The following is an 11465-nucleotide window of genomic DNA, read 5'->3' on the forward strand; positions in this document are numbered from 1 at the left end:
GACTACACGTGAATTTACCAATCTGATTAAATGAGTGGAGGTTCACAAAGTGCACATGTATAAACCTTTCGTCCATCACCTTAGTGACATGTAATAATTTTGTAAAGGTTACAATGATGCACCATTTAAAAGTAGCAGTTATTAAACTCTCAAAGAATATGCTGCAAAGTGGAAGGCACCGATCGAATTCCTCAGGACATTCATCCCTCTCCATCCACAACGCTCTCATCGTCTGCTAAATGGACCAAAATGATGTTTGGAATTGCTTGCTGCTGCAATTGTTATTCTAGGTTGGTTTGTTTGATGCTACTATTACTTAAGATTATTGATATTGCTAATTTTTCTGGTTCAGAAACATAAATTTACTCGGAGTAATACCGGCCCCATGTCATGAGCTCATGCGCAATTCTCAAATGATCCATCTTTTTTCTCATGAGCGTCCATTGTCCCACGACACAGTTTCTCATGATCAATGTTTTCTCCCGTTGCAACGCACACTACTAGGAAAATGACTAAAGATAGGATTGACACTAATGGCACACCAGAGAAGTGGTGCGCCACTACTATATTTTAATGGCGCACCAGGTAGAGATACGCCATTAGTGTGGAAGACACTAATGGCGCACCAGGAAAAAGGTGCGCCACTAGTAAAACATTTTTTTTCATTTTTTCAAACATACTAATGGCGCATCCTGGCAAAGTGCGCCATTAGTAGTTAGAACTACTAATGGCGCACCGGCGACAGAGTGCGCCAGTAATTTTTTTTTTACTTTTTGGCAAAAAACCATTCTAATGGCGCACCGCTGCTGGGTGCGCCATTAGTAAGCTTCCCCCCACTCCACCTATTCCCCTCCCTCCCTTCCTCCCCACTCGACCTAACCGTACGCCCCCTCCGCCCCAACCGTACGCCGCCGCCGCGCCTGCACGCCCCCTCCGCCCCCTTCGTCCCCTCCGTCCCTTGCCGCCGCCGCCCCGACCCCCGCCCCCGCGCCCCTCCGCCCCCTTCGTCCCCTCCGTCCCCTGCCGCCGCCACCCCGACCCCCGCGCCCCCACGCCCCCACCACTGCAGCTCCCCCGCGCTGCCGCCCCCACGCCCCTGCGCCCCCACCACTGCAGCTCCCCCGCGCCGCCGCCCCCACGCCCCCGCGCCCCCACCACTGCAGCTCCCCCGCGCCGTGTCTCATGTCTGCCTCTCCAACGCCACCATCGGCCGGCCCTTCATATCGACCCTCGAGCTCTGGCTGCTCAACGGGTCGCTGTACCGCACGGACGCGGAGGCCCGCGCCTTCCTCGCCCTCGCCACCCGCATCAACTTCGGCGCCCCCTCGCCAGATCCAGTCAGGTCTGCCTCTTCTTTCTTTTCCCCCATTTCTTTCTTCTTCTTCTTCTGTTGATTTGAACATGTAATCATTCAGTTACTGGATTCGTACAGTATACGGCCATACCAAATGGTGAATTATTTTTTTAACCCGAATTTTGTCACCTCCAGCAAATTTAACCCGGATCAAGATAAGATTAATAGCCTACTCGTACTTAAGATTTGGAATGCCTAGGCCACCAGAATCCTTGCTCTTACAAACCATGCCCCAATTTGTCAAGTGATGTTTTTGGTTTACCATCCACATCCTCCCCAAAATAAATATGACAAACATCACTTTTAACCACTGTATTCCCTCAGACACTGCAGTTTTAACCACTGTAAACTCCCTGTGGCATGAATTTCCCTAGCAGCGAGTTTCATAACAGACAGCAAGGAACAAGGGATTGAAAAACTGCTAGCCTGAAAAAGAACTCATATTTCTCATCTTTTCCTCAGAGAAAGGTTCCCTTTTAACCACTGTGACAACACAGAATTCACCATTTTTACTCCAAAAGATAGCCTGCAGAAGAATTCTTCTCTGGATCAGAGAGCAGATAGAGTTTGTTTCTAAAAGGTTGAACCAAGATGGATGTTGGTCTTTCTTAGGGTCATAACCAAACAAACTCACCCATTTTCCCTTTTAACCACTGTATAATTTATGTCGAGAAACCGGTAAGGGTTCAAACTTTTCCTTGTTCAACCCCAACCAAGGTTCCACCATCAGAATCTGTTTTTCCAAATCCTCTTAACACTCCAACTACACTAGAGGGATTTGATTTCTATGTAGCAAGTCACAAGCCTTTCTGTTTGTAATTATACTTATCCAGTTACCATCAGGCAGTTGGCTGGGATTCATCCATAACAGAAACATCAATATTGCCAGGCAGGGAAATGTCAGGGTGTTCATTACCAAAAGCAGCACCGTCTAGTTCACGTGCACCAAAACATCTTTTATTTTCATTTTTATGTTTCAAAGAATATAATTTTCTTCTTCTTGTTGTTTTGGTCATAATCAATTACAGTTCTTAGAGTAAACACGTCCATACCAAATGGTGATTTTTTTACTTAAATTGTGGTCCATCAATTTAACCCAATTTTGTCACCTCCAGCAAAGCATCATTTTTTTGTTCTTGGAAAGCATCAGGCTAAGATTAATATCCTCCTTAAGATTTGGAATGCCTAGGTACTCTACTACTCTGCAGCCGCTTCTTTCTTTTTCCCCCTTTCTTTCTTCTTCTTCTGTTGATTTGAACATGTAATCATCTTTCCAGTGTTGCTACTCTTTCTGAAAATCACTGGATTCGTAGAGTAGCCTACATGCCAAATGGTGATTTTTTTAACACAAGTAAATTGTGATCAACCAATTCAACCCAAATTTTGTCAACTCCAGCAAAGTAGTGTCTTTTTTGTCTGTAGATTAATATCCTACTTAAGTTTTGGAGTGACTAGGCCACCAGACTCCTTCATCTTACAAACCATGCCCCAAAAACACAAAAATGAGGCATCTGTTGCATGATTTTTCCAGCCAGGGAGTTTCATAGTAGAGAGCAAGTAACAAGGGATTGAAAAACTGCTAGCCTGAAAAGAACATAGTTTCCTCCAAAACATGACATTTCTCATCTCTGGATCAGAGAGCAGACCAGACCAGAGTTTTTCCAAAATAAGGTCGAACCAAGGTGAATGTTGGTCTTAGGTTCATAACAGTGTTTGTTTGCCCCGTCTTCTTTAGGAAGATCAAAGCTCTTGTTTTTCTTTGCCCCAGTGTTTGTTTTGCTCGGCTCAGTGATCATCAGAAGTGGTCTGCTCCTTGCCTGATTGTTTGAGATCACCTACTAAAAAGAAAATGAAATGCCCGGTGTTTGTTGGTTGATGGAATCGCCTCGTTTGTTCTATTTGAGATCGATGCACAACTGCTTAGCTACGTAGTGCAGGAATGTTGTACTATTCGTTATTGCAGTATGACTGGTATGATGAGCTCAAGTGCATGCATAATTTCCATGCCATTTACATTGGGGAATATATATATGTTGCCATGTTGAAGAAATCAGCTGCTTTGGTGGTTTCTGCTGTCAATAACGTTTGCCCTCGACTTTTTTGGTGAATAATGTGCTTCTTCTGTTCATGCCAATGCAGATGCCCTGTTATGCCCTGTCAACGATTTGCTTCCCTCGACGCTGCGAGTTATTAGTTCTCATGCCCCAATGAATTCTCTTCACTATGCTCTAGGCAGTCAACTGTGGTAGATGCTAGAGTATTGTAACTGCATTTCACATGCCAAAGTAAATGTAGCCTATTAGAGGGTGATGATGTCATGTCTCTACCGTAGATTAAAATAAATGGAAGTTTAAAAATATGAGAGAAGTTGTCTTGACTAATTACATGTTTATGTAAAAAAGAATAGCAGGGATATTTTACAACTCCTGTGTGTGTAGTTGCTTGTTTTTACTGTAGTTGTGGCTGCTTTCTTCTTGTATCATAAAAATATCTCTTCTGCTGCTTATCAGAGATGGCGGGAAGCAGCCACCGCCGCTCTGCGACACCGCAGTATGAGTTGGATGCTTCCGAGTTCTTCACTGTCATACTTGGGACTTCAGTATCATCCATGACGCAGGTATATAAAACGAGAGATCTCCCCTTCACCCATCTCATTATGATATCTGTTGTTTGCCTACATCACTCATTGTCCCAAACTGCAGAGGCTGCCTGACAGTTTTAAGAACATGCTAATGGGTGAAGATCCGCCAAATAATGTGAAGGTGCGACAGGCCGGCAGCGGGTTTCGCAGGCTGTGGGATGTGGAGTTGGTAATCAAGGAGGGCCACATGTACTTGTCTCATGGGTGGGAGAAGTTCTACCGTGCCTACGACCTGCGGCTGGGGTACTTCCTTCTCTTCAGGTACGACGACGACGCCACCATGCTCATCGCGAAGGTGTTCAACGCGACTATGTGTCGCATGCGCTACGCTGAAGATTATGATGCCGGTACGTTCTGCCTCTTCTTATTCCTCTACATTTGGCTTTGTCTCACATCGATTGTTAACGGTCATTGTTGCATTTGGATAGGTAATGGGAGCAGCAGCAGCGACAATGGCTACAGCCAAAGCAGCAGCGACCATGGCTGTAGCGAAAGCAACAGCGATTCTGGCTGTAGCGAAAGCAACAGCGATTCTGGCAGCAGCATAGACAACAAGAAGGATGATCCGGACTGGAGTGCGGGAGAAGAGGAGCAGAGTGGGGATGAGGAGCTGCAGGATGACGATGGGCATCAGGCTGAGGATGACCTAGCGCTGGTGGTGGCTGACCAAGGGCAAGAGATGGTGATGGCTGACCATGGGCAAGAGATGGAGGTGGCTGAGGATGACCTAGCGATGGCCGTGCCTGAAGGTGGCCTCGCGATGGTGGTGGTGCCTGACAATGGCCACGCACCGGTGGTGGCGCCGGCGATCCCACAGCTGGGCGACATGACCACGCCAATTGATGTAGAAGACTACATCCCACTGCCTCCACCGCCTCCACCGCCTCGCCGCTCTTGGCGCATCAGGCTGAGGAAGGAGAAGGAGAAGAACAATGCATGAGAACTGAACTTTGTCAGGTATGTCAGATCTCCAAAATTATATATATATACTTAGTTACCTATGTTATCTCTAATATGCTTAGTTTCCTATAGGTTAGCTTCATTTTACCTAAGTTGGCTCTAATATGCTAACTTAGAGCTTATATGCTTAGTTTCCTATAGGTTAGCTCCAAAATAACTTATGTTAGCACAAAATGATCAAGTTTACATAATAAGCTTATAGTCTTTTTCTTATTCTTCTTCTTTTCCAAAATGACATAGGTTAGCTTCATTTTACCTAAGTTGGCTCTAATATGCTAACTTAGAGCTTATATGCTTAGTTTCCTATAGGTTAGCTCCAAAATAACTTATGTTAGCACAAAATGATCAAGTTTACATAATAAGCTTATATCTTTTTCTTATTCTTCTTTTTTTCCAAAATGACATAGGTTAGCTTCATTTTACCTAAGTTGGCTCTAATATACTAACTTAGAGCTTATATGCTTAGTTTCCTATAGGTTAGCTCCAAAATAACTTATGTTAGCACAAAATGATCAAGTTTACATAATAAGCTTATAGTCTTCTTCTTATTTCTTTTCCAAAATTCTTCTTATTCTTCTTCTAGTGTTATTCTTCTTCTAGTCTTCTTCTTTTTCTTCTTCTAACTTCTTGTTTATCATTTTGCAGATTTGATTTAATTCACGGAAGCTTGCATGGAGTGCTTCTTTTCCATTTGTGTTTTTATTTTGTATCAATGTGAAACTTTTGTGAATTGATGGATAACGGTGTTGGATGAACAATGTGAAACTTTTGTAATATGTAACGATGGAACTATGTGTTGGCTATGTATGTATATATGATGGAACTTGTGTGTTGGCTATGTATGTATATATGATGGAACTTGTGTGTTGGCTATGATTGTTATATGGATGCTTGTTGTATATATATGTGTTGGATATCTCATAGGTGAATGCTTGTTGTATATATATGCTTGTTGTATAGCAGACACTAGTGGCGCACCGTGGGCAAAACTAATGGCGCACTGCCTGGTGCGCCATTAGTATACCAGATACTAATGGCGCACCACTGGTGCGCCGTTAGTAAAAAATTCTACTGGCGTGATACTAATGGCGCACCAGTGATGCGTCATTAGTAGGCAAAACTGGTGCGCCATTAGTAGCCCTTTTTCTAGTAGTGGCACGGGCATTTGTGCTAGTAATAATAAAGCACGAATTGACTCCGTGGGTTTACCGTCACAATACGCTTCTGCCCCGTTGTAATACGCTTTTACGATTCACATAGAAATATAAACGAGGATGGTACTAAAATTCTGTTTACAATGACCATGTTAAAAAGTTCAAATCTGGGCGACGTTCGCGGCCACTTGGGCCCCCTTCCTCCGCCCGCTGCACATGTATGGACTTCCTGCGTCCTCCTGCACGTGTCTACGTCAGGTTCATTTTTTCCTAAAGAAAGGAGAAAACTTAGTGGGATGGAGATTCGAACCAACGACATTCTCTCTGGTAGCCTGCAATGGAAGGAACGTGATGACCAACTGCGATAGGTAATTTTTATCTACAAATTCGAGTTGCGCTCTATTTGTATATGATCTTCAACCTGTAATTATATTAGGATTGGGCCTGAGCCATTGCTCTAGCGGCTGGGCCATGTGCACATGGCTTCATCAACATACAAAAAATAGAGCCCAACCTACAGTATTAATGTCTTTGGATATTTCATGTTGAATAATCCCACATGGCTCCAATCACATTATTTTCACTAATTTATATATGTTTAACAACATTGTATGGTGTGAGATAATTAAAAGGACTCCTTCACATGGAAGAGGGAAGTGCTTTGGAGGCTGCATGATACATGGGATATACTGAAAATTTGCTTAAGAAGTTGTGGCTTATACGTGATGCAAGAGGTGCTTTGGTTGGGCTTAATATTGATGCAAGAGGCTCATGTGTGCATGCATGCAATAGTAGGCTGGGATACTTCAAAGAATTTGTGGCTTTGTTGAGAAATGGAATGATGGAACTTCAACGAAGTTGTGGCTTCGTTGAAAATGATGGAAGCGGTGCTTGATCGTTGCGTGCACGCAATATATGCATGCACAGTAGTGCAAAAGGGAAGCTATAACGAATATTAGTATTCTGTGCATGTGTCCGGTACTTTTTTTTGCGGGTGATGTGTCCGGTACTTGAGAAAGTGCAAAGTCGGCGATCTCTAAGCTGCCCACAACACCGGCTTGATACATGAAATTTGCACCATTTTTTCATCTTCTCCGCTCTATTTTCTAAAAAAATATGCAGCTGATATGTGTTTTCTGTAGAATTTGGCATGCAACCCCCTGTCACCGGATGAGACAGTCCGGATGCTACACCGTTCATGCCAACCAAAGACATGCCCTGTTTCAACTTCCGTCCGGGCTCCACGCCCATTTTTTCCACCGTGCGTATCCGAGGTGGTACTAAAATTACTTTCTCCTGTAGAGGACAATTTCGTTTATGTGCGCTTCAAACAAAGTGCGCCCCATCGGAACTCCTGGCACATGCGGCTATGTGTGGACGTTTGAATTAATAAAATAAAATATAAGCATGTTTATGATCGGAGCAAACACGGTTGCGATGAATTAGACGACAATGCAGTTCGAAGATAGTGCCGGCATGGATGAGCGCACATGTTTCAACTTCCGTCCGGGCTCCACGCTCATTCACTCCAACACCAGAGATAGAGATCAACATCACGAACGGTTGTGGACGTCTTTGCAATGCCGTTTTCAACACCTCAACTCTGCGCTCATCCATGCCGGCACTATCTTCGAACTGCATTGTCGTCTGATTCATCGCAACCGTGTTTGCTCCGATCATAAACATGCTTACATGTTGCATTCAAGTAGGACGGTGCAAGGACACATTTTCTCCCGTTGCAACGCACAGGCATGTTTTGCTAGTAATAATAAAATACGGATTGACTTCGTGGGTTCACCGTCATAATACGCTTTCTTCCGTGAATTTGTGCTTCTTCCCGTGAATTTTGTCTATCAGTTTTTTTTCCACCGTGCGTATCCGAGGTGGTACTAAAATTACTTTCTCCTGTAGAGGACAATTTCGTTTATGTGCGCTTCCCATCGGAACTCCTGGCACATGCGGCTATGTGTGGACGTTTGAATTAATAAAATAAAATATACATAAACAGTGCACATGCGGCTCCGATCATAAACATGCTTACATGTTGCATTCAAGTAGGACGGTGCAAGGACACATTTTCTCCCGTTGCAACGCACAGGCATGTTTTGCTAGTAATAATAAAATACGGATTGACTTCGTGGGTTCACCGTCATAATACGCTTTCTTCCGTGAATTTGTGCTTCTTCCCGTGAATTTTGTCTATCAGTTTTTTTTCCACCGTGCGTATCCGAGGTGGTACTAAAATTACTTTCTCCTGTAGAAGACAATTTCGTTTATGTGCGCTTCAAACAAAGTGCGCCCCATCGGAACTCCTGGCACATGCGGCTATGTGTGGACGTTTGAATTAATAAAATAAAATATACATAAACAGTGCACATGCGGCTCCGATCATAAACATGCTTACATGTTGCATTCAAGTAGGACGGTGCAAGGACACATTTTCTCCCGTTGCAACGCACAGGCATGTTTTGCTAGTAATAATAAAATACGGATTGACTTCGTGGGTTCACCGTCATAATACGCTTTCTTCCGTGAATTTGTGCTTCTTCCCATGAATTTTGTCTATCAGTTTTTTTTCCACCGTGCGTATCCGAGGTGGTACTAAAATTACTTTCTCCTGTAGAGGACAATTTCGTTTATGTGCGCTTCAAACAAAGTGCGCCCCATCGGAACTCCTGGCACATGCGGCTATGTGTGGACGTTTGAATTAATAAAATAAAATATACATAAACAGTGCACATGCGGCTCCGATCATAAACATGCTTACATGTTGCATTCAAGTAGGACGGTGCAAGGACACATTTTCTCCCGTTGCAACGCACAGGCATGTTTTGCTAGTAATAATAAAATACGGATTGACTTCGTGGGTTCACCGTCATAATACGCTTTCTTCCGTGAATTTGTGCTTCTTCCCATGAATTTTGTCTATCAGTTTTTTTTCCACCGTGCGTATCCGAGGTGGTACTAAAATTACTTTCTCCTGTAGAGGACAATTTCGTTTATGTGCGCTTCAAACAAAGTGCGCCCCATCGGAACTCCTGGCACATGCGGCTATGTGTGGACGTTTGAGTTAATAAAATAAAATATACATAAACAGTGCACATGCGGCTCCGATCATAAACATGCTTACATGTTGCATTCAAGTAGGACGGTGCAAGGACATATTTTCTCCCGTTGCAACGCACAGGCATGTTTTGCTAGTAATAATAAAATACGGATTGACTTCGTGGGTTCACCGTCATAATACGCTTTCTTCCGTGAATTTGTGCTTCTTCCCGTGAATTTTGTCTATCAGTTTTTTTTCCACCGTGCGTATCCGAGGTGGTACTAAAATTACTTTCTCCTGTAGATGACAATTTCATTTATGTGCGCTTCAAACAAAGTGCGCCCCATCGGAACTCCTGGCACATGCGGCTATGTGTGGACGTTTGAATTAATAAAATAAAATATACATAAACAGTGCGTATGTGGGATTTGATCCCTGGAACAAAGGGTTTGTTTCAAGTGCTTCTGCCAGTCAGGGTAAAGTAGTGCTTGTGGTAGATACAGGATTTGGAAAGATAAGTACTAACTTGAAGCAGCGACGCACGAAGTCTTTTTTTCTAAAAAAAGCGCACAAACCTTCCTGAAACTGCTCGGTCGCGAGGTTTTTTTATTTCTTGAGAAACTCGGTCGACCTGGCCCATGCGGCTTTGTGTGGACGTTTGGATTAATAAAATAGAAAAATAAAAAAAATGATGTGAGCTTGGGATTTGATCCCTGGAAGAGGGGGTTGTATTCAACTGTTTATATCAGTACTAGTAAGTGTGCATGTGCAACGCACGTCTAGACTAATATGACAATTATATGTTAAAATTTGTATGCAAAAGGATAATCTAATAACAGCAAGAAATATTTAAAATGAATTGTTGTATACAAAAGGTTGATTTTTCACCAAAGAAAAGGTATTGCATTCATGTTTCAAACCATTAGTACCCTTTTTATTCTATGAATCTTGAATAACATGTTCAAGTACTCACTTACAATCACTATTTAATGTTTCAATCTACTCAAGATCTACATCTATTGTTAGTAATATGATTATTCTCTTACAAGTCGAACTTCTCATAATCATCTTTCTATTTTGCCGTCGTCATCGTCTTAACCAATGCCATTGAGTATCACATCTCTATGGAGTACGGGAACAACCACTCTGACCTGTGGTGTATATGGCGAGCTTCTTCAAATAGAAGGCCAACAAGAATGTCACTCCGAGCATAAGTTTGGTTGCTTAGCGAACATCCCAGAAATTAGAAATAGATTCCTAACTCACCTACAAGTCAGGCTAGAGTTTCAAGGAATACTGCAATGTGACCACTAAATTAAATAATTGAATAAATACTGCAATATGAAGATTAAAAGTGAACTATGAAGACAAAAATTAGTTAATGCTTGCTGAGCTTGGGTTAGGTAGTTGCATTTTCAATACCAGCTATCATATGGATAACCGCATACCAGGAAGAGAAAGAGGAAGTGACTCAACAATAATTGGCCTTAAATAACAACAATCTCTTCCCACTCAAAACTTCTGTCCTTTTAGCCCGCCAAAAAGAAATTTTCAACTTACAATTGTCGATTTTGACTAAATTTCAGTTGATGACTACAATGGCAAGTGGATGTGTAGTAGTAGTAGAGCCATGGTTCCTAAACATGCCATGCGATCCGAGTATATAGTCTTCGATGTCGATATCTTTTAATCAACATGGAAAAACCTTGCATCACAACTCGACACCTCTCTGTGAAAAGAGTACAGGCTAGCCAACAAATAACATATCAGAGGTGGTTAGACAGGTATTGAAGAAGAGAATCATTTTTATTGGATAGTATGGTAAGATAACATAAAGCCTAGAGAATCATAATATTCCCCTCAATTGTTACCACAGTATTGAAGAACCATGTACTGACTATGAAGTATTGGTCGATACTAAAAGATGAAGTTGTATAGTAGAGGAACAACAGTCAAACCTGTTAAACACAAGATAAGTACAGAAGAACCTCTATAGACAGAACGTCTTGCAAACTGGACGATGTATTGTTACATAAATAGCCAAAATGACTGCATGACCATATGTAAAAACTGCACAATGGAAGTTCCATAATTCAGTCACAAGAAAACTTCGGCAAACCAACATTTAGTTATTTAAATAAAAGTTCAGCTTATTTACTACAGAAGTGGCGCTTGGATTAAGTATTTTAAAAACATGCATGCAAGGCTGCCAATACCCATCGGCAGGCCAACATATAAGAACAAATCTTGTATTGCAGATATTCATAGAAGCATGTACTGAATTTTCTGTGCAGGAAATGATTTGCAGTA

At 42.4% G+C, this 11465-nt stretch overlaps 1 protein-coding gene across 1 annotated transcript; it reads left to right on the top strand.

The window, feature by feature from the left end:
• The first annotated feature begins 3866 nt into the window (after positions 1–3866).
• On the top strand, positions 3867–4543 carry LOC147959452 (B3 domain-containing protein Os03g0212300-like). The gene is made up of 3 exons (XM_087532655.1): positions 3867–3971; positions 4057–4290; positions 4424–4543. Exons 1-3 carry the CDS (start codon positions 3867–3869, stop codon positions 4541–4543), a joined length of 459 nt encoding a protein of 152 aa, XP_087388781.1.
• The last annotated feature ends 6922 nt before the right edge of the window (positions 4544–11465 follow it).

The sequence above is a fragment of the Triticum urartu genome, chromosome 7A, assembly GCF_056163025.1.
Source record: "Triticum urartu cultivar PI428250 chromosome 7A, HENAU_Tu73, whole genome shotgun sequence".
Lineage (NCBI taxonomy): Eukaryota > Viridiplantae > Streptophyta > Magnoliopsida > Poales > Poaceae > Triticum > Triticum urartu.